This window comes from Grus americana, chromosome 14, assembly GCF_028858705.1.
Source record: "Grus americana isolate bGruAme1 chromosome 14, bGruAme1.mat, whole genome shotgun sequence".
NCBI lineage: Eukaryota > Metazoa > Chordata > Aves > Gruiformes > Gruidae > Grus > Grus americana.
In genome coordinates this window covers 12,694,082-12,721,650 of record NC_072865.1, presented here as the reverse complement: position 1 = coordinate 12,721,650, position 27,569 = coordinate 12,694,082, and the positions used below count along the sequence as shown (strand labels likewise).

At 39.0% G+C, this 27,569-nt stretch overlaps 1 protein-coding gene across 9 annotated transcripts; it reads left to right on the top strand.

Moving 5' to 3' along the window:
* On the top strand, positions 1 to 26,253 carry FBXO38 (F-box protein 38). Of its 9 annotated transcripts, none has more exons than XM_054841379.1 (22): positions 1 to 100; positions 2,850 to 2,991; positions 3,815 to 3,948; positions 5,084 to 5,247; positions 5,629 to 5,794; positions 6,128 to 6,265; positions 6,400 to 6,537; positions 6,970 to 7,063; positions 7,488 to 7,618; positions 7,933 to 8,103; positions 8,359 to 8,501; positions 9,381 to 9,603; positions 10,284 to 10,403; positions 11,501 to 11,680; positions 13,798 to 14,517; positions 17,591 to 17,691; positions 19,333 to 19,435; positions 20,473 to 20,639; positions 22,491 to 22,636; positions 23,826 to 23,929; positions 24,199 to 24,312; positions 25,612 to 26,253. In XM_054841379.1, exons 2-22 carry the CDS (start codon positions 2,864 to 2,866, stop codon positions 25,788 to 25,790), a joined length of 3,564 nt encoding a protein of 1,187 aa, XP_054697354.1. In that variant the 5' UTR covers positions 1 to 100; positions 2,850 to 2,863; the 3' UTR covers positions 25,791 to 26,253. The 9 variants fall into 9 exon arrangements, with proteins under 9 accessions (XP_054697354.1, XP_054697355.1, XP_054697357.1 ...); XM_054841380.1 differs by having other exon boundaries at positions 4 to 100; positions 2,806 to 2,991; XM_054841382.1 differs by having other exon boundaries at positions 10 to 100; positions 3,831 to 3,948; positions 5,160 to 5,247.
* Positions 26,254 to 27,569: the final 1,316 nt, after the last annotated feature.

The window sequence follows — 27,569 nt, the reverse complement described above, 5'->3', positions numbered from 1 at the left end:
GGAAGCGCAGCGGCGCTGGCGGAAGGGGACGCGCAGGAAGCGGCTGCCGGGGTTAACCCTCCCCCCGCGGCCACAATAACAGGGCGGCGCTGAGGGGCAGGTAAGGAGCTGGGGGCTGAGCCGGCGAAGGCACGGCGGGGCTCGGTGAGCTGGAGGCTGCTGCCCCCCGTCCTCTCGTGGCGGGCGGGCCTGGTGTCGGCGGAGCGGTGCCGCTGTGCCCTTGTCCTCCTGCGCCGGCTGGGGCTGTCGTCGCCCGGCACCGGGGCCTCGGGACGGCCCGGCCTGCGGCCGGTGAGGACCGTTCTCCGGTGTGACAGGCCCTGAGGAAAACTGCTGTCCCCCCTGCTGCTGCGGGGGAGAGGGGGAAGCCCGGAGACGCCGCGTTAGGGGCGATTGCCGCTGCCCCCTCCTCCCGCCCCCGAGGGACCGGCGGCGTTTGGGCTGGTGTAGGGAAGAGGGCGGTGGAGAAACCTGCTGTTATATCGCTTATCCAAGCAAAAATAAACTGGTTTTTGGGGGTTTTTTTTGTTTTTTTTTTTTACTCTCCTCCCCGTAAGGAAACACCCCTCTTCAATTAGCACTTGCCAGACCGTCCCTAGCTGTGCTCTCCGCGGTTTTTTCTGTAAAGCGGCCGTTCCTGTGGGGCGGGCGGGTCTCCCCGGGGCTTTTTAAGCGTTTTGAGTTCAGTGTAGTAGTTACTGATCTAGAACGTAACACATCGGGCTGTTGTTTCATACAAACACTCTCGTGGATTAATTGAGTTGGAGAGAGCAAAACTCTGTTTTATCAGCTTAAATACCTGAAGAGGTTTGGTGGTGGGTTTTTTTTTTTTTTTTTTTGCAAATGGGGTCAGCTTCCTCATGTGGAATGAGATGTTAAAGCTGCACACATTAGCTCAAAATAGTATCAAGAGGAGAACATATTTTGCAGAAACTGCTGCCTCATAAGAGACTGGGTCATTCTTTTTCCCTTTTATTTCATGGCAATATCCAAAGTCAACTACAGCCCAAACTCAGAGGGCAGGTTGTGCTCATCACATTTACATTTTACGGGATTCTTTCAGACTTTTTCCCAATATGCTGGTCTGTTTTTTAATATCTTTCTTTCTCTTACCTTGTATCACAGTCCTTTCAATGCTGTCCTTTAAATACTGCTGTATTGTACTCCATCGTGTGTCTGTATCAATCTAGAATTTTTTATGTTGTATCCTGCCTTCCCTTCAAATTGAGTCATCAGGTGACATTCACTGGGAATCTGTGTAATACTTGTTTTCATCGGAATCTGATCTCATAAGTAGTTTGAAGTCAATTTTGGACTTCGTGAAGTTGAACGACATTACAATGCAGTAATACAAACATAGTAAACCCTTCCAGTGTGCACCAAAAAGAAGGGCACTATGTGTACAAGCAACAAACTCGGTGTCTTTAGCTTTGGCTGGAGAAGTCCCAGCCAATCCAAAGAAGGATTGGATACGCTTCATGCTGTTCATGGGCAGAAGGTGGTAATTTAGTTATTTTAATATCCCCATTTTAAATACAATTAATTATGACAACATACAGTTGTTAATTTAAAATGCATGTGAAAATGTGTGAAAGCACATGTTTTTCAGTAATTAGATCACAGTGAGGCGATCAATGTTTCAAATTTTGTGCCAGCATATAAATCATTTGTGTTGGAGAAGGCAAATTTTTTCTTTTTCATTTCCATGAGGTACTTTGTTTTTCTTCTCAGTTGCCACTTCCACATAATGTGAAGCAAACACTGTGGTATATTTACATCACAGTGAATGCTGTAACAGATGCACCTCTGATAAGTTTTCCAAAATCTGTCTTTTTTTAAAGTTGTTTCTCCTCATCCCCTGAATTCTGGTATTCAACCTGTTAAACAGGTTTACTGAGTTAATGATGCTTTACCCTACTTAGGAGAAGGCATTCCTTAGCCAAATAGCAGTAGTGAAGACACTTATGCTGTTCATCTGCATGAAGTTTTAACTCAGTTATTCTAATGTTAATATTAAGTTAATATTTATTTTAGTTACTTATTTGTTACTTCTTGTAATCAATTTGTAAGTTTTAGAATGAAACATACATTGCTGTTATTTCAGTCCTTCTGTGGCTGTATGTGTGCTGCAGAAACAATGTAGACACAAACACATTAATTTAGTAAAGGGAAAGAGGAGAGGATATCCTGCACATTGCTGCTGAGGCAAGGTCTTTCAGTTTTTTCAGGGGCTTTGATCTTTAACTAAGCAACCTCAGTATTTTATTTGCTATTCTAACCTCTAAGAAGAGCTAGTTTGAGGACCTTCAATAGAGTGTTTTTTGGGAATGATCAGTAGGAGCCCATTTTTTTTAAAAGGGACATTTATTTTTCTGCTAGACAGAGGCTTTGGACTTTCTGTTTCACTGGAACATGCCTAGTTGGTATTTGCTTGGTAGCCTCTGTAGTCTCCACACAGCTTTCCTGTGATCTGTCTTGATCAAGGTGTGTGTGGATGGTATCTCTGAAGACATTTTATTCATGCAAAAGAATTAATCTCTTATTAAACCTGTGGTGATTCTCCTCATTGTCAGTTTCCCTTAGCTCAAAGGGACTTTCTAATTTATCTAATAATCATCAGGTTATGTCTGAGACCTCATGTAGGAGGCAAACTATAATTTCTTGGAAGAATTTTTCTATTTCTTAGTTAACTCCATTCAGCTGTACTGCAGCTTGTTTTTACTGGCAGATTTTGCTGGGTTTTTTTCAGTAAACAAAGCTTAACTGGTGTGTCCTCCTCTACTCTCTGTCCCTTTTCTCTTTCAGTTGCACTGAATTTGCATAACATTGTGAAAATTTCCTTTAATCAGAAATCGTTGCAAATATGGGTCCCCGGCGGAAAAATGTGAAGCCATGCTCAGTGAACAGGGAAGGCTCTGAGCCTACCAAAGCTGAGGAGCCAAAAGATTACATGAATCAACTCTCTCATGAAGTGCTTTGCCACATCTTTAGGTGAGCAGCTTGTTAGAAGTCAATTTATTATTTATTATTATAATGTTTTCTATTTTTTCCCCAATCTTACTTCCACTGGTGCTTGTGTCACATAGTGTTCAGAAAGTGTAGATGTACCAGGGTGAACTAGTGGATAAAAACTGGATAAAAAAGGGTGAGAAATACTTACTCAGTACCAGAATTCATTTGGATACTTTGAAAATTAGTTTATGTGAATGTCATAAATTGTGGAAGGAAGAAGAAATAAGTGATTTAATTCTGTTCACTAGTGTATGGTAACAAGTGTTTAAATATTGATTTCAGTGTAGAAATGTATCTCAGGTATTACATAGTTGAGGTGCATGTTTTGAAATTGTTGCATCTGCTTCATAGTGTGCGGAAGGGAACTTGGATGTGTATATGATCTTCCCTACAGCAAAGTCCTTCTCCAAGATGTTCACTCATGCCTTTTGTATTCAAAACGTAATGTCTTGCTGACAAGTTCTTTAAAAACAGTAGCTCTCCAAAAAGTTTGCAAATTGAACGTGCCAGTATGTACTAGAAAATGAAAGTACCTTTAATTAACTAAAGCACCTCTCCATTTTAATATTATATTTGTACCTTAAATATCCTATATTCAGTGTCAAAAATTGGTGAGTCATTCTGCTTAGCAGCATTTCACAGTTATTACAATACGATCTGAAAATCCTGTTTGAATTAATGTTGTTAGGTCTTAGAAATAAATGAATTTGTGAAGTCATGCTTGGGATGTTCTTTAGTTTGGAAAAAGTCAAAAAGGATCCACCTTTGATAAATCAGAGGGGTGTTTTTTCCTCTCCCAAAGGTACCTTCCCTTGCAGGATATCATGTGCATGGAATGCCTGTCCAGGAAGCTGAAGGAAGCAGTCACTCTTTATCTGCGAGTAGTGAAGGTTGTGGATCTATGTGCAGGCCGTTGGTGGGAATACATGCCCACTGGTGAGTAATGCACTCACTCAAGATATGGCATTGAAGTGGTATTGAGCAAAACTGCCTGTGCTATCCTGGTATTTATAGTGACATATGCAGGGTAAATTTTCAGCAGTAAAAGGAGTTAGATGTTTGATTCCTTTTGACTTTTGTGAGATTTGGTTGGCTTCCTTGGGTACACGGTTTGGAAAATTTATCTGTGTCTGTGTGTACGTGTATATACATTGGATATTACTGTAGCAGGAATGGGGATTCTCTGTAGCAATCTGTAAATACAATCTGTGTTTGTCTGATTATTGTAAGGGAGTTAATCCAAGGGTTAATCCAAGAAGAGGCTGTTTGCATGCAGGCAGGAAAAAATACAATGGAATGAGAGAGCAACTCATCTGCCAACACTTAACAATGTAAGAATAAGTAAGTTTTGATGTCACACCTCAAGCCATCTTCAGATCAATAGATAAATTTGGCAACCTAGGTCAACCCTGTGAGTATTAGGATTTCTGTTGGATTTAAATTATACTGCTGGGATTTGTTGGGGGAGAGAGCTAAAATGAGTGAATTCTGAAGTTAGAGGCTCCGCAAAGTTAGATTTATTAGGGCTGATATCAGGTAGATGGTTAGACCTAACCTAAGATAGATGTAAATACACGTAGCTTACCAGTTTAAACTCCTTTTTGTGTGTTGTCTTATGTTAGAATAAAATAATCCTTTGCTTTAAGAAATTGTCTTACTACTTTGAGAATTGTGAGCTGTGGTGATTAGTGATGAACTGCAGATAACTGATCCAGCTGGGCATTTTTGAGCCATGTAGTTGATAAATGGAATTCCAGGAAAGAGAGACACACAAAGCCTGACAGTCTACAGAGGCCCTTCATCTAAGAAGGGAGAAAGTATACTTAACCCTGTAGCCATGCAACTCCACTGAAGGAAACCTATAGCAAGCCTGCAAAATTCAAGGCAGAAGAATATGTAGGTCATGATTTCTAGAATCAGGAAGTAGAAGGCAAGTTATTGCTTCACTAAGTACGTCTTTCGACATTGTAGAATTTATACTACCATATAAACAGAACAACGTATTTGGCTTTCCCTTTACAGCTAGGTGTCTGCTGTCACACAAATACCAAATCTGTTGTTGTCATCTTAGGTTTCACTGATTCCAGTTTCCTAACGCTGCTGAGGAAGATGCCAGACATTGAACAACTTTATGGTCTTCATCCCAGGTATCTTGAAAGACGCAGAGTCCGTGGCCATGAAGCTTTCAGCATTCCTGGAGTTTTAGAGGCTTTGCAGGCCTGTCCAAATCTGCTGGTGAGTGGTTAGACTTGAGAGAGAACTTCCTTCAGACCCTGAGATGATGCACGTTAACAGAGCAGAAGAAATGTGGCAGGGACTCATGGCTTACAGGGCTTTGCGTTCAGACCTGGGCTTTGTATTCGGATCTGGCTGTACAGAGTAGCAGTTAATTGTGACCATATTTGCAAATGAGTGGGAATCACAGGCGCTCTTTAAGTCCAGAAATGAATTAAAACTCTGTTCCCTCTGCTTTTAAAAAGACAAGTCTTGCTACAAATTTAAAGTGAAATAACACATTGCATTATGTATAGTGTGTTATTGAGAAGTTTACATGGTTAAGAGGATGTTGTTGCTTGAACTGGTGTTAGAGCATTTGCTTTGCTTCCTTTTATCCAGGGTGTTGAGACCTCTCATTTAGAGCTGGTGGAAGCTATTTGGACATACATGCCACAAGTTCACATTTTAGGGAAGTTTCGTAATCGTAATGGTGCTTTTCCAATTCCTCCTGAGAACAAGCTGAAAATTCCTATAGGAGCTAAAATTCAGACTTTGCACTTAGTAGGTAAGTGTGGTAGTGGTGAAGTAGTTGGCTTCAACACAGGTGAATATAAAGGCTTTGACACTCTGCAAAATTGTAATTCTTTTTAAGAGAGGGAATTTGGCATGTGGCATTTTTGAAATATTAGTTGCTGTATATATAATAGCAGGTCCAAAGGGCAAATTCTAAAAAACTGTTTTGACAAACTGAGGTGAAGAACTTGCGTTTAAAATGTTTACAGCTTTTCCCACATGCCATATAGCAAAGAAAAGCCAGAATGTTAATCCAAAGAAATTTATCCTGGAGTTTATAGTTTAAAGCGTGTTTAAAATGTTTGTTTTGTTTCTGCATAATTAGGGGTGAACGTCCCCGAGATTCCTTGTATCCCAATGTTGAGGCACCTTTATTTGAAGTGGGTGAGACTCACCAAACCACAGCCTTTTAAAGATTTCCTTTGTATCAGCTTACGCACTTTTGTCATGAGGAACTGTGCCGGTAAGAGGGATTCATGGCTGGAGGGGATGTTTTGGCATGAAGGAAATCTAATTCTGTTAAAGCTACATAGGCACCAACTGTAAATATCAATCTTAGAACAACATTCTTTGTCTATATTGGTTTGCTCTGTGTAGGACCCACAAATTCTTTGAAGTATGTTCCCCTAGTGACAGGCCTGGCTTCTGCTCGAAATTTGGAGCATTTAGAACTGGTTCGAGTTCCATTTCTTGGAGGACTTATCCAGCATGTGGTAGAAGATAGCTGGAGGTCAGGTATGAAACTTATTATCCCTCATACTTAAACAAATGAATAAATAAATAAAAATATAGGCAAATACTGGACACATGTGAAGCTTAGCTTTTCTGTCTGTAGCATATCCTTTCTTGATTATTATTTTAAAGGTGTCAAGTTTGGAACCACGGTTATGGCGCTCAATATAGCTCTGTATTGAGTATTGTTTTGATCTTTAACTGCAGTTAACTCTTGACTGATAAGCTAACCTTCCAGTTGCATTTGTTGGCGAGTAGAACCAGCAGGATTGGAGGGGAGTTGGGTGCAAATACGTGTTTTATTGATTTGCTAAAAAAAGGTGTGTTGTGTTAATTCACTTGTCAAGACAACACTTGTGGAAATGTATAAGGCTTAAGGTTGCGATCTGTGACTGAAGTGAAAGAATGTTTGAGGGTTTTTTTTATATTTGTCAGGTGGTTTTAGGAATTTGCACACTATAGTTCTGGGAGCTTGCAAGAATGCACTTGAAGTGGATCTTGGCTACCTCATCATAACTGCTGCACGAAGGTATGGGCTTTAGATCTTTCATTTACCCCTTCTCCTTTTTCAAAATAAGTATCTTAGTAATGAAGTCAAGAACATGTGGAAGCAGAACAACCTTCAAAAATTTAAGGAATAAACATTTAAACTTTACATAACAATAGTATTTTGTGGTTAAAATAACTGGAGTTCTGTCTGTTTCTGAATCACTTTGTGTCATAAGCTGCCTTCTTAGACCTGTGTCTGAAAAGCGTAGTGCTGTTAGTTTCACAGCTGTATTGCTACGTAACTGTCAAATACTGCCATAAACATACAACAGCTATCCTCTTAATCCTGCCATTGTTGAAATACTGTTTTCATTTTATTACCAGAGGGCATCTTCTTGAGTGGTTTCTATGGCAATTTTGTTTTGGCATGCCTTTTAATAAAAACAATTCTTAATTGCATTCAGGTTGCATGAAGTGCGGATCCAGCCTTCCTTGACCAAAGATGGTGTTTTTTCTGCTTTGAAGATGGCTGAACTGGAATTTCCACAGTTTGAAACTCTTCATCTAGGATATGTTGATGAGTTTTTACTACAGTGTATGACATTTTTTATAAATTGTTTGACAAATATAAGGATTAAATAAGTTGATGTGTTTTCAGTCATTTTCTAAGAGTGATTAAAAAACATATTAATGTACCCATATTGAGGCTGCTGATGTCATACAGCTAAATAAGTGTTTCTTTAGTTTCTGCAACTCTCACTGAAATTGGGAAAGTCTCAGCTTTATTGAACTGAAGTAATCATCTGATCTGTTTTGCCAAATTGGGCTAAAATAGGGAGTTAGAAACTTGCTTGTTACAGTATGATTTTCTGAAATATACTGCTGTGTTTGCTACAATCTTTTTCATAGGTAAAATGACGAATGGAGACTTGGTGAAGTACGGCTTGGCTGATGTGGTTGAAAATCCGGGAATTATTACAGATATTGGTATGAAAGCTGTTAATGAAGTTTTTTCTTGCATCAAGTATCTGGTCATTTACAACTGCCCACATCTACATAACCCAAATAATTGGATCACAGGTATTGCACACCTTTGAAATTTTAGAGATATTATATGAATAGCTGTGATATTAAAACAGAATTTTTCTGCTTATATTACTGCTTGTTCTGTTTCTTAGTAAGTACAGTAGATGATGCTTGGTTTGGAAGCATAATGATGCTGGTAGCAGTCAGAATGGAGATACAGAAGATGCCTACTCTCAAATCTGGAAAGGGTGTAATGAAAAATAAGTGAGATAGGAATCCTTCAGGAAATGCATCTCTTCTTTTCTGCAGATCATTCAAGGTGGACCCGACTGGTTGACCTCACCCTGGTGCGATGCCATGCGATAAAGCTAGATTCTTTTAGTCAGTTCATTGAGTTACTGCCAAGCTTAGAATTTATTTCTCTGGACCAGATGTTCCGTGAGCCTCCTAAGGTGAGTCTTTCAGGGAATGATTTTGCTTTTTATTGTTGCCAGCTCATTGGAAATATGGTAAGCTCCAGTTGTTATGCATTCTTTTAAAAGTTGTAATTAATTAAATAGTTTGGTAAATAAATTACTTAGGTTTGCAGTTGCTATTATCATGATATGTTAGGGATAATGATGGGAGGAGTGGCAAGGTATGATCTTGTATGAATATGTGACCAGGAAGTAAGACTCATGTTGATTCTTTGTTTCTGTTGAGGTCTCTGCTGCTACTTCATTCTGCTACTGCTTTTTACATGATTTTTTTTTTTTTTCCGTGCTTAGGGATCTGTTTACAATGCTAAGGGGTCTTTAGGATTTTGTAGTGGGTGAAATGGGGGTACTGTTCCCCTGGTGAAGTGCTTTCAAAGCTTAGGAATTTTATTTCTTCATGTTGTCCTCTCTCCCTGCTTTAACATGCATCTTTGTAACAGCTGTTGTAATGTACTGAAAACTGCCTGCGTAAAAAAACTGCTTTCTTTGATCATTAATTCTATCTTGAGGCTACAGTGTTCTAGGAGGACTATCTAATTTGCTGTTTGTACTGATGTAATATGATCTCATAGCAAATGAAATATAATTTAATAAAGTAGGATTATATGCTTTGTGGAGTTCCCTTTCATTGGCAGTTTAACAGAGTGTAAGTTTTCTGGGTTTCCAAACTTAAGATGGACCTCTGCAGTGTGTAGCATAAGGAATTGTTAGGGACACTTTACCTGTTCTTCACGTGTATGTTGTTCCACTGTCCTGGATACTAATGACAGAATGCTTTTTCTGTTGGCATTAGGATATGCTGTCAAGATAATGTGTCCATGTTTTCAAATCTTAGTAGTTGCTCTTTGTTTGCAGGGTTGTGCTCGTGTGGGCCTAAGTGCAGGCACAGGAATTGGTGTCTCATCTGCCCTAGTCAGCAATCAGAACTCTAACAATGACAATGACAACAACAATAACCACCAGAATAACAATAATCCAAACATCCACCACAACAATCACCAACACCCAAATGACCAGAATGAGGAGAATGAGCTGCGGCAAGATGGTCAAGCTGAAGAGCAGCAGATTGCAGCTGAGGGTAATCTCTGATCTTTGTGAACCTTTGTGGGGAGTGATTTTATTTGCATTGCCACTTATGTGGGGTCCTAGAGAAGATACGAATATACATTGAAAGCTCATTGCTCTTTCAGTTCCTGGTATGTAATTTCCATCTTTTCTTTGGGCTGCCTGCACATCTCTGATACCTGTGTGATAAAAGCCGTCTTTGTATAGTATTTAATAGCTGTTACAGGCACATTACAACTCAGTGATTTATGTCAGTACAGATGTTAGCAATGTAGAGTTTTGGTGTGATATTCATCTGTGGAAGCGTGAAGTGTTTTCTAGGCTCCTCTGGTCAGAGCTGGGAGTACATCACAGTGTCAGATGGTGGATTTTTAAACTTTCCCAGCAAAGGCAGAAGTCATTGGAGGGAACGAATATATAAATCCTGGTTATGCTGTTTGCTGCAGTAGAACAAGACTTTTGCAGAGGAGTGGAAAATTTGGGAGAAGTAAACCCCAAAAGTTAGGCTGGGGCCTTGGCTAAAGAGATGTAGAACAAATCTGAGAGAGACTTTGTGCAACCTAGAGATTCACTGAAGGAATCAAGGCAGCTGTTACTTCTTGATGATTCTCTGACTAACTGTGGGTGCCAGTTGAATTCCTGCTATGCTTATGGGCTCTGTTCTTTTGTCTCCTCTTCCTTCAATCTTTTCAGCACTGAACGAGATGGAGGAGGTGGCACAGGAAGAAGGGATGGCTGCTGGGCAGGGCCAGAATGAGCTCCCGGCTCACAGCCAGGCTGTTGTTCCTATGGAGGTCGATGAAGAGCAAGCAGGTAACTTTGGCTTTGGAAAGGAATTATCTTTTGGTATCCCCTTCTTGAGGGGTTAGATTTTTCAGTATAAGTCTTGTTTTTGGATGGTTTTCTTCAGTTGGGTTGTCTGGTGTGTTTGGAATAATGATGCTAGCACAGCTTACTGCTGTGAAGAAATTTATTCTGTTTTAAAGTCTGTTTCACTGTCCCCAGTTTTCTTTTGCATATGCAGTAAAATATCTTGATCTTAAAGCCTTATTTTTGTGCCAAGTATAACAAAAGACTCAGAAGGCCTGAATGAACTTGCCATGTTTCAATGTTGGTATTAATGGCCTTACTTTTTCACTGCAGCATGTGGATTCTTTTTTGGTTTTTTTTCAAGCCAGAACAACTTGTTCCAGTGTTAATTTAATTTGCATTACTGACATCATTACTGACACACATAAGTGACATAAGGCAGTCTTCATTTCTTTTATAGCCACTATTTGCTGGACAACATAATTTTCTACTAAATATGCCAACAACATGAAGTAATATACACATATGCTGGATCTATTCACTTTTTCAAGATAACTCCTGAAAAGGTTATTTAACTTCATGTTCATTTCTTGTGTTATTCACAGGCAGAGATATGTCATTGTGATTGGCTAATGCCTTTGGTTAGTAGCCAAGAGAGGTAACTAACAAAGCACATTTATACTGAAGCTTGATAATTCATACTTCTTCCACTTCTACTGGTGGGATTTAGAAAGATAATTGCAGATGTTTTGACCGACATGTCTGTCTTTGTGGTAGAGATTTCAGGGACTGATTATAATATGTAGTTATAGAGTTACTCGTACTATTGTGGAAGAACATTTGAGAAACATTACAGAAAACCTGTGTTTTGTCTTACATTGTAAGACTCTTTCCCTTCTAAACCAGAATGCTTTAATGTTGAAATGCAGTGTTTTGCTCTTCTTGTATTTAGATTTTAATGAGGGAGCCACAGAATGGGTGGCTAAATTAAATCAAATTCATCTCCTATCATTTTCTCAAGCAGTTCTAAAAGTTCTTCAGCTCTTTAATCCATGCTTGGCTTATTTTTACATGAACTGTTGGTGTTCTACTGTTTTCAGGACCAAGTGGCATTCAGCCTGTTGTAAAAGCAGCACCTATTACTGTCCATGATTCAGACAGTGAGGATGAGGAAGAAAACATGGGGACTTCAAGGGCCTGCATCTCTAACAGCATTGCACAGAATTACTCAGATGGAGAAGAGAAAAGCAGAGATCCAGTGGAAACTAGAGAACCTTCAGGTGTGGAACAGATGGGTTCCTGGGCACGGTTAAGCAAAATTTATTCTTAAGGTTCAGTCTTTCCATCTTGTTCAGTTTTATTTCTACCTTTGTAAAAGGCATGCTTGCTTGTTTGCCCCCTGCGCTTTTCTTCATGTTACAAATCTAGAATGGAGGTGTAAGGATGCATGCCTCTGAGCTCCAGTCACATAGTTGCTGTACAGAAACACAGACATCTGCACTGCTTTGCATGCAGAAACCTGCAGCTCCTCTTCTGGATTTCCAAGTGCACAGTATTTACCGTGTCTGTGAAGCCAAATTTGCAGCTGTGTTTTCTATATGATTCATCTGTCAAAGCATTGCTGCTGGAACAAAATATGACCGTTGGGGCAAATGCATGAGAGTTGTAGCCATCTTTTGGTTCCTGGGGCCCGGTGGGAGTGTCATCGAGAGGACACTTTAAGGTCAACTTTACTTTGGGAACTTTGGAGGGTAGTTAGAATGCTCAGAGTGATACTCAGTACCATTATCATTTCTGAGCAACACTTACTATTATAGCGTGTGTGTGTATGTGTATATATAGTAATAGTAGTATGTTTATTATTATGACTCATTCAGAGTCAGAGGCCTTGAACTTTATGGTAGTATGACAATTAGACATAAAAAAGGACATTCCCTGTCTTTTGAGTTTAAAGCTATAAGCTGCACATCTGTTGCACCAAGTCCTGGGTCCAATGCCATATGTAGTACAATCTTTCCAGCAACAGAGATGACATGCTATTTCCTGTAGTTTGTATTCTAAGTGAAGTAGTTTCATACGTACGCAAGGAAGGAGGAAGTCAAACTGTGACCTGTAAGTAATTGACAGATGAAGCACATACAGCATTAAGCCTTAATGAATATTTAGCTAAGCAGTTAACATAAAAATCCTGCATTGTGAAGGACTGAGAAATGTACTGGTCTAGTACTGGTTTAGTTTCTGCAAAGCATAGGACATATCAAAGCTGCAATGGATGAAGTATCTTCATAGAATCATAGAATCATAAAATGGTTTGGGTTGGAAGGGACCTTAAAGATCATGTAGTTCCAACCCCCCTGCTGCGGGCAGGGACACCCTCCACTAGACCACGTTGCCCAAAGCCTCATCCAACCTGGCCTTAAACACTTCCAGGGATGGGGCCTCCACAACCTCTCTGGGCAACCTGTGCCAGTGCCTCACCACTCTAACAGTAAAGAATTTCTTTCTAACATCTAATCTAAATCGACCCTCCTTCAGCTTAAACCCATTACCCCTTGTCCTGTCACTGCACTCCCTGATAAACAGTCCCTCACCATCTTTCCTGTATCTTCCTGTTGTAACTAGCATACTGCCTATGCATCAGCCTCCCTGTCATTTTAGTACATTTCAACAAGACTGGCATTTTTCACTTGGGAATCTGTAGAGCGCTGTGCTTATAGCATAGATGTCAGTTCTGGCATGAGGGTTGAAATAACCTGTGTTTGGAGACAATTTGCATAAATGTTTATAGGGCCAATAATGCTTTTTTCAGGCTTGGTTTACTGTAATTAGCTGAGAGGCTTAAGACAGTAGCCATTAAGTTCCAATTGTGATTTGTATGCTATTCTCTAAGGTTTTTTTAATTCATCTGTAAACTGAGACTGTTGTTACCTATTGACACCACTTTCCGTACCCAGCAGGGGGAGCTAAGGATTGCCATTGAAAGCATAAACTTTAGTCCTACCTATGTTGCTATTTAATTCATCAGACTTATTCCTCATATTTAAGAAAACAGAAGCCAATTATCAATGTGTTTTTCATATTTTTGTGCTTTGGCCTTTTTAACCAGTTAGCTGTTTTGTGAAAATATTAGCTTCTCTGGCAAATACGTATTTCATTTCCTGACAAACGCCCCAGCACATCACTACAAAAATAGCTGCGAGACATTCTAGAGATTCAGCAACTGCTCAAATATTATTAGTTCCCATAAGATGTAAATAGCAGCATGGTCCTGACAAGATTTGTCATTGGCCTCTAGGCTGCCTTCTGTTTTAAGTAGCCTCTAACAGAGTGGCACTCAGCATTTATTTAAACTGTGGATTAGGTTATCTCATTGTTGTCTCTCGCTTAACTCTTCCAGTGAGCGGTAAAGGCAAGACACCACTGCGGAAGAGATGTGGTGCCAGCCAAGTGGGCCAAACAAAGCAGTTCCATCCTGAGGAAAGCAGCTGTGAGAAAGGTTGTCAAGTAACAAGTGAGCAGATTAAAGCAGACATGAAAGCAGCAAGCGACATGCCTGAAAGAAACAAAAGCAAAGATTCTTACCCAGGTTGCAGTAATGCTACAGGATCAATGGGAACATCCAGCTCCTGCAGTGCTGTTTCTCCTAGCCCTGACTGTGCACAGACAGCTAATAGCCACTCTGCTGGCACCAGTCCAGCAGCTGGAGATGAATCCAGGCAGTGTGTCTGCTCGCCTTGTAAAAGTGAAGGTTCCAGCGAGAGAGAGACTGAGGAGAGCTCTGTTTGTTCCAGGTGTTCCTGCTACAAGCCACAGGATGCACAACAGAGGACTAGTGGGTGTTGCGATGGGGAGTGCCCATCCACGAGTGGAGCCCGCAGGAATGGACCAAACAATGCTGGGTCAGATTTTGCACTTAGGACTCTGCCAAACTGTGGGCCTCCAGGAGAGACAAGTGGTGAGAGGACTAGTGGGAGTGCCTGTGGGCCTGCCAGTGAGGGGGAGAGCACGGGTTCCCAGCGAAGGAGCTGTGAGATGGAGTACAAAGAAGAGTATCCTCGCCGACCACTAACAAGAGCTAGAAGCAAGCTGTCCCATGTCCCTCTGGTGTCAGAGTCAGGTACGACCTATATGCATATATTAATTTCTGAGTAAAGTACTGTGCTGGCATGAGACAGTGTTGAACAACCGCAACACCCACAGATAATACTGAAGTTAAATGTGAAGTTTATTGGTTAAAAATTTAAAACTAAGCAGTTTGTCAAAGGGTCAGAATATTGATGGAACAGAAATGGCTGACTTCATTGCCATAGCTAGGTAAAATAACAGATCTCTCTGAAAGAGTGCCAATGACTTTCTTCTCCATGCAAGTATTTCTGTATGTGTTATCCGTACATACTAAACAGTGTTTTGATTTATTCATTTGAAAACCAAATGCAACTTCTTTTGACAGCTTCTCTCTTCCTGTGAAGGCTGTTATTCATTGAAACATAAGACTGTCTCCCCCATTAAAATTCTCCCTTTAAAAGGAAGAAGACAGCAGGTACGCTCAGATCTTAGCAAGAGGCAAAAGTTAATAACTGATACTTTTATCAACCAATAAACGAAGCCATAATTATAATTGAGCCAAATTTGTGCACCAGCATATTGGTTTCTACTTCCAAGGGTATAAGGCGCAGTGATCAAATGTGTTGAAAATTGTCTTTTTATTAACTAGGTTCGTGCTTCACATCATGTAAAACAAACAAAACAATAAAATAAAAACAAAATGCTAAAGGGCTGGAATGAAGCCGGAAATGTTGGGAGAAAAGAATAGATGGGAGAGGGGAACTTGCTGTTTCTTCCAAATATACTTGCTTTCCAAAATAATCATCTTAGTCTGACATAGCACACTTTATAATTACCTCCTATATCCAGGATTGTTTGCTGAGAATATCTAGCAAGTAAAATGAAACTGAAAAATGAAACATGCTACTTACAGAACTGTGCGTTGGAGGTAGAAAGGATTGAGAGCAAATTCATGTCTCTGTTAGCATGGAATGATTCAAACACAGTATGTCCTAGGGTCTTTCCAGTTTATCTTAATGTTCCCAAGTGTTAATGAAACCTAAATCACCTAGGATATTGTTCTGTAGCTAGATGGATCTCAGATTGAAGAAATGATCTTGCTATTAAATTTAAAATGTCTGTTTTCTACCTTGCTCTATTATGCCTAGTAATTAGTCTACAAAATCAAAAGAAAATATTTCCTCTCTATCCTCATCCATTACCAAAACATGAAGTGAAGTCAGTCAGATCTAAGTATTAAATTAGGGTATCTTTCTGAAAGTATCTCTGGTTTCATGTTTTAGTTGTTAGTCAGGAAAAACATCCATTCTGCTCGTGGAGAAAAATGTCTCAGCATTTCCTGTTTGTAGCCTACACAAGTCAGAACTGTTTTCCCAGCTCCGTACAGTTATGTGTATGTCTTTATGCACTTATTTTCCTCTTAGAAGCATCAGATACTAGCTGATGCTTGAGGCAGAATATGAGACTTGATGTGTCATTTTTATCTTCTAAATGTGTGTTTAATACATAGGACAGTGAGGCTTCTTCTGCCTGGCTGTTACAGTGCTTTTCTTCACTAGGACAGGATATGCAACTCATTAGAGTATAGCCTAAAAACACTTTGTTACAGAGTTGGAAATATTTTTCCATAAATAGCCTAAAAATGTGCCATGAATATGACTGCTTTCTATTATTCTAGGATAAATGACATTGTGGTTTTCAGCTTCTGTAACAAACCTGTTTGATAGTAGAAGTATTTTTTTTCTCTTAAATTATTTACTCATAAGTAATTACAGTGGAACAAGTCAGATATTAAAGACAGTGAAATTTTAAAAGCATTATCACCACAGACTAGCTGGCTAAAGATGATTCAAGTGTGTAATTTTGATTTTTAGTTTAGTAAAAATGTAAGCCACACTTTTTCATGTAATAAATGGGGGTTTTTTAAACTTCTTTTAGTTTGCATTTGTAGTGAAGCAAGCTTTTCACATTTTAAAATGCATGTTATGTTAAACCTTCTATAAAGATTTTTTGGCCTTGGGCTGCACCTTCAACAATTCAACATAAAATTGGAAAGTTTTTCCTATAATATAGCTAGGAAGTATTTCACTATCTGTAGATAGTCTAGGAACTGTCAAAAAGTTCCCTGGGGATGATGATTCATGGGTGCCACAAGTTGAGTACTTTAATATTACATCTTTCAACCTGTGGATCCTCTAAAGCAGTAGCCTGAATTCTGGAACTCATAGGCCCACTGAATGTCACATGTCATTTCATAGTTTACATATATTGGTGGAATTCGATGATGTTAAGTAGGAAAAGAGATATTTTTTAATCTTAATGGTAGTATAACATGGAGTAGTTCATATATAGTCTCTAATATGTTGCACTTCTATCTTGATTGTGAATCTCTGTGACCATGCCATATGTTTTAATAAAAAAGTCAAAGGAAGCTTAATTTTAGTAAAATAATTTCTCATTTTGATCTGTTAATTAAGAAAATTAATTCTAGGGCATTTTTTTTCTCTTACTGTAGGAAGTAAGGGTGGTCATCTTTCATCATTTATTTTCAAAGCCTCATCTTTTAAATCAAGCAGGAATTTGATGTCACTGGTGCATGAAATGGAGTAAGAAGCAGCTTGGGAACCTCAAAGTATTTTATACCTCAACATCCTTTGCAATATTAGGAAAAACTTAGTGACAATTTAAAGAGCAGACTTTCAAGTAGTTTGAGATTATTCCTACTATTTAAAACTTTAAAGCTATTTCAGTTCTCGTATTTGTCAGGAATGTTCTGTTTGCCACAGAGAACCAAGTGTAACCTAACAATTCATCATCTGGTCTTTTCTTGGCTCTGCATCTTTCTGTGATATCGAACTTGTAGATTCAGCATTCTTGTGTTTTCATCTATAAACAGCCCACCCCCCCTACCCCAAGTTATTTAGTGTGAATGATTCTGAGCAACAAACCTGAAAGTGGGTTTTGTGCAAGGAAGAGAGACGCAGTTGTTTTCAAGCCAGACAGGTATTTTGATCTGCTTAGGTAAGCAATATATGTTCTTACTGGACGTTTTCAGCTAGGGAATGCCTCTGTTGTTCTCCTGAAATGTAAACAGCGGAAATATTTTTCTGGTTTTCTGTTTCCAGAGGTAGCCAAGCCAAAGCCACGGCAAACCACAAAGCGGAAAAGGACAGCTGACAAGTCCACGAGTACAAGTGACCCGGTTATTGAAGATGATCATGTTCAAGTAAGGTCTTTTTCCTCATCTGCTACAGGTTTATCAGCTGGGGATGCTCATGGAATTATACGAGCTTGTCTTCAAGACAGATGAGTTTTAACTGACATTACTGCTCTCTTTGGTCTTAAACATATACAGGGAGTTGCTGTGTTAGGTGCAGTGATATTCTGACTGGCCTGAGAAGAGCAAAGCATAAGCTAAAGCTGAACTTGAATCATATCAGATGCTCATGCCTATAGTGCTGCATGAAGTCCTGCCTTCCCACAGTGTCCTCTGATGTGCAGGGAAAAAAATTATTCTCTGGCATTTATTTTTGAAACGACAGCATGGGCTACTGCTGTTAAAAGAAACGTGGGATATGTAATTACCTCTGGACACAGCAACTCAGCTCTTACTTTGCAGGCTGGGAGTTCTCTTAGTATATAAATAACATGAGGTAATTCTTCTGCAGTAAAGATCAGTCATGGAAGGACAAATCGCAAGGTCTGGCTTACTGTATTGGGGCTGTTTACCCAAGGCTCATATTCTAAGCTGAGCATGAGATCGCTTCAGAGAGTGACTCTGAACAGCTAACTTCACCTTCTGAGCTCTGCTGTAGAGGAACCTGCCTGCATTTATTTTGCCCACTCTGTCCGGTGTAGAACTTAGCCTCACTAACTGAAGACAGCTTTTGTGAATGTGTCCCATAATGTTTTTCTGGTTACTAGGATGCATTACAGCTTTTGTGATTAGCATAAAAGATATTTTTGGGTGTATGATTTTTCTTCTTAAAAAACGCCATTTTGAAAGAACAGTTTTGTGATTTTTTTTCTTATTTTTTTTTAACTATCTGTGGTTTCAAGGAACAGCGTAAATTGCTGGAACTGAAAGAACCCAGTGCAGAATGCTTCTTTTTTCTCTTTACATGTCTTTACTTTGTTTTAATATAATTCTGTTTAGTCATCTTTGTATAATTGGTCAGTTTCATCCTTGTGTTGCTAAATTTTGCTAGAAGTTTTAGTGATAAAACTTAGAAAAATTCAGATAAAAACCCAAAAAGATCCTTTCTCATTATGTTCTCCCTGTACTCATGCTATTGGAAATAATTCTGCTTATGTGTTTCTTGAGCTTGATGTGTGCTTTATTTTTCTAACACTGATAGTGGACATAGACAAATAAATTACGTATATAATTTTCAACCCACTTTATGAGGTTTTCCTCTGAGATAGCGCTGGTACAATACATTGGTATGGTAACTTCAAACCATGATTCTCTACCATACCTTCTTTCTGTGTTTAAACAAGAGTTACTGTCCAGAATTGCCATTTTTGTCATTGTGGTTGAAAAACAGGTATTGAATGGTAGAGGGTTTGAAGTTCCTGACAGATGATAATTAGGTTTTCTGATAGAAATTGTGCTTTCTGATACGACTCCTCTTTTAATGCTGTGAAGTTGTTCTTTTGTGTTTTGTGATGCTGCTGATCTTTTTTTCTGATTGCCATCTAGTCATCTCAAATACCTGTTGCAAACAGAAGCTGTATTATAGTGATTAGTATCCAGTTAATATCCTTCTGTATCTGGCAGTGTCTTTTAAAATTCAGTTTATTTTAATTTTTTTCTTTATTTTTACCCTGTTGTAGGTAATTTTTTGTTGTTGTTGTTTTTCACCAGGTACTGACTTTGAAATCCAAAAATCTTGTTGGAATCACCTTAACCAATTGTGGAATAACAGATTTGGTACTGAAAGACTGCCCCAAAATGATGTTCATACATGGTATGTAGTCATGCATACCTCCTCCATCTGGCATTATTAGAAATTTCTGAAAGAATTCAAGTCAGTCCACTGCTTATTTTTGTATTCATCAGCTGCCTTGCTACAAGTCAGACTGATGCTTAGAAGACCAAATATTACTGCTTCTCAATTTGAATGCCTTTTTCCTTATAAGTCATAACAGATTTAATAAAGATTAATATCTGAAAATCAACAGATGAAATTATATGACAGTTAGGAAGATGAGATGTTTATTGAAGAGTGATAATACAATAATTGGAAGTTGATGAAATGAGTTTCAGAGTACCTTGTTTTTTCTCTCATTTCTTTCTGCTTCCATAGATTCCATAGCTGACATGATAAAAATATGTTGTAAATTATGGCACTTAAGCTGCATGAGATTCACATGCCAGAGTGTGTGACTAGTCCTGTATTGAAGCATTGGATCATTTATTGTTTTCTGCAACATTTACATAAAATAACACGTTTTCTTCTGAAATGAGGTATCTCTACTTAGCAGAGAAGGAAGAAATCATTTATTTATTTATTCCAGAATACTTCTTAGAACATACATTAAATTTAAACTCAATTTTAATTACATGAGCAGGGTTACTAGAAAGGAAATAGCTTTACTTTACATTGTGTGGCTTCACAATACTCTGTATTTGATCTGATTTTGAAGTTAGTGGTTTTCAATTATGGCAGTCCACAGACCATTTCAGGGAGCTTTGTGAAAGGAAACAAAGGGAGAAAAAGGTTATTGTTAGATTAAATTTGACATGGCCTTTTAAAAGACTCTTCTTACAAGTTCACAAATTAAAAGTTTGATCGTAATGTGGAAGAAATGAACAGCTAGTCTGTTTCTTCCATATACTTCAGTTGCCAGCTAGCCAAATGATTTCAGTAATTGTCTGTTACTTACATCACTTGTTTGCCTTCTTTTGAAACAATCTGCTTTGAAAATCTCTGACAGGAGGCTCCTAAGGTCTTTTCAGTACTCTGTTTCTTTACTTTTAATAATTTTATTTGCTGATTTATAGCTACAAGGTGCCGTGTATTGAAACACTTGAAAGTAGAAAATGCACCAGTTGTCAATCGGTTTGACTATGCCCAGTGCAAGAAGTTAAACATGGATCAGGTTCTGGATCAGATTCTCAGGATGCCACCAGAAAGAAACCGGATCATTTATCTTCGTCCAATGCAGCAGGTACACAACTAATGTTCATTTAATCATGAACACACCTGAAGTTCTGCCCATATTCTTTCACCACTCTGGGCTTCATATGTTTTTCAGTTAATGCAAGAAATGTAAATGTTACACTAACACAACTCTTGAGAAACTTGTTTATTAAAACTTTATCCCATTAAGGCTTTTATTGCAGAATCTGGAACTTGGATGGTGCTGAATTTTAAGACTTAATGTTACTGTCTCCAATATTCATTGCATTAGAAAATATTGTAAAAAATTGTGATGCATTAATTCAAAACTGAGTAACTAAAGGTAACTGTAAGAACCTAGATGCTACTAAGTCAACTTGTAGTTATGTATAAGCAGAAGCATGACATAGGCATAGGTATCCGAAATCTTTAACCCATGTTCTATTAGATTTAGTAACAGCAGTTAGTGTTTTCAATATTACTTTGCTGAAAGCTGCATTCTCTTTTGATGCTAAACAGTGTTGCAAGACAGTTGTGGTACTGGGAGCCACCCCTTCCTCCTCCAGATTACGTGTAGGAGATGTCAGCACTGACACTTAGTGAGTCATTGAGGTCATTTGGCAAGTAAATAAGAGAGCTTAATTTAAGATCCAGAATGTTTTTTTTTTTTTACTTTATCACTCTAACCAGAGAATTCTGTATTATACTGTGATCCTGCTTCTCTCATGCAAAGCAATGCTTTTTCTGGCTTGGTTTGCCTGACCAACGAGGGAAGGCTGATTTGCTATAAAAGACAGTTTTCCTTTTGTCGTGGTTTTACCCCAGCCGGCAGCTAAGCACCACGCAGCCGCTCACTCGCTCCCCCCCCCATCGGGATGGGGGAGAGAATTGGAAAAGTTAAAGTGAGAAAACTCGTAGGTTGAGATAAAGATATTTTAATAGGTAAAGCAAAAGCCGCGCGCACAAGCAAAGCAAAGCAAGGAATTCATTCACCACTCCCCATGGGCAGGCAGGTGTTCAGCCATCTCCAGGGAAGCAGGGCCCTGTCACGCATAATGGTTACTTGGGAAGACAAACGCCATCACTCCGAACGCCGCCGCCCCCCCCTTCTCTTCCCCCCAAGCTCCTTATAAACTGAGCATGATGTCATATGGTATGGAATATCCCTTTGGTCAGTTTGGGTCACCTGTCCTGTCTGTGTCTCCTCCCAACTTCTTGTGCACTCCCAGCCATCCCGCTGGCAGGGCAGCGCAAGAAGCAGAAAAGGCCTTGGCCCTGTGTAAACACTGCTCAACAATAAGTCCATAGAACAAAAACATCTCTATATTATCAACACCGTCTCCAGCACAAATCCAAAACATATCCTCACACTAGCTACTATGAAGAAAATCAACCCTCTCAGCTAAAACCAGGACACCTTTGAAACCGGATCTCTTGCTTTAGCTCTTGGAGGACAGTGGTAAGACTGTTAGGAAAAGGGAAAAAAAAAAAAAAACCCAAACCACCATAACAAAACAAACAAAACAAAGAAACAAAAAACCACCAGCCAAGAACCAATCCCTCCCCCCAAGCCAGAGACAAATTCTCAGACAAATTCTGAGAAAGTAAATGTATTTAGACCATTATGTAATTTTATGAAAGTTTACTTACATATTGGAGTTGCAAAACACATCAGAAAATAGACGTTTCTCATCAAATTCCACTAGTCGAGAAGCAAAGCTGCACTGGGGAAGTTTTACTCCATTTAATCATGTATTTGATTGTGTATGCTGTTAAAATTTCTTTTCACTGGACGTGTTCCCCCAGAATTTGGGGGATTTGGTAGATTTCTACTCTTGACTCTGAAATCGCATCTCTCTGTTTCTCTTGGTTACAAGTCTCTGTTTTCTGCCTTTCACAGGTTGACACATTGACTCTCGAGCAAAAGATATTTAGTGGCCCTTACCCATACCACATCTGCATAATTCATGAATTCAGTAACCCACCTAATGTCCGCAATAAGGTGCGCATTCGGAGCTGGATGGACACAATAGCAAATATCAACCAGTGAGTACTTGCCCTTCAGTAACTGTATAGAAAAGGTATTCAGTCCTGATTCAGCAGCCACAGCTTCAGTCAAGCTGTAGACTTGCTGTATTCTGTTAGCCAAATTAAAAAAAAAAAAAAGTGTTGAAGGTTGAATTTCAATGTCAAGATCATAGAATCATAGAATAGAATCATAGAATGGTTTGGGTTGGAAGGGACCTCAAAGATACAGTTCCAACCCTCCTGCTATGGGCAGGGACACCCTCCACTAGACCACGTTGCCCAAAGCCTCATCCAACCTGGCCTTAAACACTTCCAGGGATGGGGCCTCCACAACCTCTCTGGGCAACCTGTGCCAGTACCTCACCACTCTAACAGTAAAGAATTTCTTTCTAACATCTTACTCTAAATCTACCCTCCTCTAGCTTAAACCCCTTACCCCTTGTCCTGTCACTACACTCCCTGATAAACAGTCCCTCTCCATCTTTCCTGTAGGCCCCTTTAGGTACTGGAAGGCTGCAATTAGGTGTCCCTGGAGCCTTCTTTTCTTGAGGCTGAACAAGATGTATATAATATAAAACATAGATTCAATAAACCTAACCATATGAAGAATACTGTAGAATTCTCCAGTTCTGTTCCATCCGGCAGTAATGCAATTAAACATTGAAGTAGTCAGGATGGCTGAGGAATATCTTAGAATCTGAAAACAGGTTTCTTTTATTAAAAAAGAGAAAGACTGATTTACTCTAAGAAATAGAGTTAGTTTCCAGGGAGGTTGATGTGCAATGTGTATCAGCTCCTTACTGAGGAGCAAAAATTCTTAGCAGCAGGGAATTGTATACAGCGGCTTTCATCCAACTGTTTTAAACCAGTGTTTTTGTTGTCCTGGTTTTTCACTAAAATGACTACGAGAACAAATTTACTTTGGAAGCTTTGTTTAGTTGCATCTATGTTGGATTGTTCCTTACAGATAGAAAGCTATGCTTAAAAGGTAGCTTAATTGGTTTCTCATCTAAACCATACATATTCTCTGTGGTTACTCTCAAAAGTGAAGGGATTGCATACTGAGTTTGTGTGAGGGTCTTAGAGGAGTGTTTCTACAGATTCAGGCTCATTAAAGGAAAAGTTGTGTAACAGGATTTCCCATTTGGTTTTTCTCCTTCACATTTCCTATCAGTACTGGCTATACTCTCTTCCTCCTTCTCTCTAGAGAGCTTATTAAATATGAGTTCTTCCCTGAAGCTACACGAACTGATGAAGACCTGAAGAAATACACGAAGTACCCTTGGGGACGAGATATTTACACTCTAGAAGGTGAGTGTTTATAGAGAGCTGAAAGCCGATGATCAGTCTTTTACTAAGATAAATAACTTTGCATCAAGTTACAAGAGACATGAATAATAATTCTGGTGAGGGAAGCAAAGGACCTCTGGCACAGAGTGGAGGAATTGAAGTGAGGAGGTGCTTTTCCTGCATTAGAGTGACCAATCTATGTGATATCAGTGAAGTTTACTTGATGAAGAGTGCTGGTCCTGCAGAAGCGACATCATCCTCTTTGTATCCTCATCCTGTATGTCTTCTAGGCATTGTGGATGGCGCCCCTTACTCCATGATTACTGACTTCCCGTGGTTGAGATCACTGAGAACAGCAGAGCCAAACAGCTATGCTAGATACGACTTTGAGGATGATGAGAGAAGTGAGTAATCTTTTTTGATGTGTTCAAAGAACTTGTTGCTTGGTCCCAAGCTGACAATGCATTCCTTTGTCTTTCATTTTTCTATTTCTTATGCTTTTTTTGGTAGACTATAAATAACTACTTGTAGCAGTGTTGGGAGCTGGATGAGGAGGGGGTCCAGCAGAGAGAGGGCCATAATACTACAACAGTGTATCGACCAGCTGGAGACCTCTAATACTGACAAAATCAGAGAGCCAGTCTGGCGCTTAGCCTAAAAATGTGGTGGGTTTGTCATATCCAGAAGAATGAGCGCATTTAAACCACACAAAAGTAATGTTGTGATGTGTAGTCCCAGCAATTCACGTTCTATGGAGTTTAGTGGCATCACTGCTGAAAGCTTGGCTGGACTACTGCCTCTGGCCTTGCTTTGTGAAAGGTTGTTAAGGTAGGCTGAAGAGAGTCCAGCAAAGAGAAGTGACACTCACAGAAACTTGGGAGAAAAGAGGAAAGAACTGGACTTGAAAACTCCGGAACAGAGATGATGTGGATTAGAGTTCAGGATATATATGCCTCTGTCTATTCAGGAGCTTGTCTTATAAAATATTATGGTGGGCAGTTCCTAGGGCTGAATTAAGAACCTTGCTTGGTAGCAGGGAAAAATATGTTCTTCCACTACTTAATTAGGAAAATCTTAGAATCTCCTTCATTAGAGGTATTTTTAATTGACATCAGTTTGAATATTCTTATCTACCTCTAGTTCAAGGGGATGAAGATCAAGAGGATGAGGAAAAAAACTTTTTCTGATTTTTTTTTTATTTTATTTGAAACTGATTCATAGACTTAATGCTTGTAGTTCAGTACGTAGTCTGAATTATAAAAAAATGATATGTATTTGATTTAAAAGACTAATTAGATTAAACATGATGTTAAAGCCATAAAAAAACAAAGAAAAGACTGCTGCTTTATCCTCAATTGCTCTCATTTATAAAACATCTAAGTGATCACTGAAATGGATAACCTGAAAGTATGTCAGATAGGTCTCAGGGGGAAGGCATTGTTATGCGCTGGGATTCCCTTCACTCATAGACATACGGGCTTTTGTGTACATTAAATGAGTATTGGAACTATCAAAATGTTTAAATATGGGGAAGGCAGAATATCTTTTCTGCTTGAATAATATTCCCTAAATGTGGTTATTCAATGGAAGATTTTTCTGGTTGCTTTGTTTTCCAAGACTATCTCATTTAATGCAAAACAGATTCACTTGTGAATTTCTTTATAGGAAAGATTCTAGTTTTTATTTTTATGTGCCTTCCACAGCTACTATTTATGCGCCCCGAAGGAAAGGACAATTGTCTGCAGACATCTGTATGGAAACAATAGGAGAAGAGATCTCTGAACTGCGCCAGATGAAAAAAGGTGTATTCCAACGTGTGGTGGCTATCTTCATCCATTACTGTGACGTCAACGGTGAACCAGTAGAGGATGATTACATTTGAGTGGATACCCTCCCTAAGCTGTCATCTCTTCCTAAATTCTGATTGGCACTGCTGGCCAAGAACGCAGGTGGATTCTTTCCGAATGCAAAGCATTTTCTTGAAACACATACTTTGCAGTTACTCTCACACAGTTTGGAAAAGAGTATGTAGTAAATGTATAATGAAAAGTAAAAATTGTATACTAAGATTTGTACATAGAGGAAACAAAAGAAAAACTTCCTAATACTGAGACTTTATTTCATATGTTTATACAATTTAATTTAAATTCCATTTTAATGAAGGCCAATAATTAGGAACAGGGAAAAATATTTGAATTTTTCAGCCCATACAATTCATAGCAGTATTTTTTTTCTTATAAACAAAATCCCATTTCCTGTGTTCAAAAGAGTCATTGGAGTCTCTTTTAATCTGTGCCTTTTTCTTGAGCATTTGAGTCCAGTCTGAGTAAACCTGTTGAGCACAATCTTTGTGTCTTGTGTGCATTTTTCAAAGGGAGAGAATTATTCTACAGCTGTTGGAAAGAAGGCCAAAAGCAGAGAAAAGTAGCAAAGTTGGTGATCTGTGGTACTTTCCAGAGTTCATTAAAAACTTTTTTGGGGAAAGAAAAAACTCTCATTTAGCACCTTGAAAACAGAAGATAAGTTCTGAAGTATTTTGTACCATTAGATTTCATTTTAATAGTGTATTTGACTCTGTAATATGAAAAATAAGTTGCTAATTGTTGGTTCCACTCTCTTTAATGTAAATCTGCGCTGGCTGAAAGCTGAATTTTCCCTGAAGACAAGCAGGAAAAGTGATGTGTAATTGCTTAGTTATAGCTGTGTCAGTGCAGGATCCATCTGACTCAAGCGGTGAGCTTTCAGGCTGATTCATGCTCACTCATGAATGCAGATTTTCCATACATTCAGTAAATACTGCTGCTCTTTGCCCCTGAATACTTGTTTTTATTGTATATAGAAAATGCCTCTGGTTCCCACAGTATCCATAGATGTTTTGTGTATATGTCCAGAATTTGCTGCAAGGCCAGTATACAGATATAAAAATGCACAAGTTAGTATTCAACTAGCTGGCTCGTATGCTGTTAGTAGTGTGCCCTGTGGGAGTGGGAGACCTGAGACAGGCTAATTTGCTGTGCTGTGAGGCGGTGTCTGCATGCGTACACAGCTGTGACTGCACAAATAATACACCTTTGATGTGCCATCCCATCCACTATGGCTTGATCGATTGCTTATGCTTTTTTAAAGGGGCAGACTTACCAGCCTAACAAATGACGGTTTACTGACTTACTGTGGTAAAAGCCGTAAAGCTTATACAATTTTACAGCTTATTGTTAATGATTTTAATTCTCTGAACTTTGGTATAAATGTGACTAATGGGGATTTCTATGATGTTTAGCTCTGTAGAATTGAAGAGGCAAAACTGGACAACATAGCAAAGCCAGCATTAGTTTTCTCTGCATCTGTCCCTCTGTGGAAAGTCTTGAGGTAATATGGAACTAGAAATAAAGTAGATAATAGGAGGAGAATGGTGCCTAATGGAAGCAGCAAGAGATTTGGTACAGTAGCATCTTCTCACATGTGCGCTCTCTGCTCTAACTGGGGGTGGAGTGCTAAATGCCTGATAATCATGTGAATGCTGTGAAATTTGCTTTCATGCAGGATCAAAGTTAATGGTTCAGTTGTAACAAATATATTTAACCATAGATAATATATTCAGCGATATTCAGACAAAACGTAATTGTGACCCTTCCTAGAAGTGTTTCAAGTAATCTTGAGTCAT

Bases quoted from the DNA above. Each gene is read 5' to 3' on its own strand.
- FBXO38 (XM_054841379.1), top strand. From the start codon at position 2,864: ATGGGTCCCCGGCGGAAAAATGTGAAGCCATGCTCAGTGAACAGGGAA. The intron at 7,064-7,487 runs GTATGGGCTTTA...AATTGCATTCAG, and splicing joins ATCATAACTGCTGCACGAAG to GTTGCATGAAGTGCGGATCC. The intron at 8,502-9,380 runs GTGAGTCTTTCA...CTTTGTTTGCAG, and splicing joins TGTTCCGTGAGCCTCCTAAG to GGTTGTGCTCGTGTGGGCCT.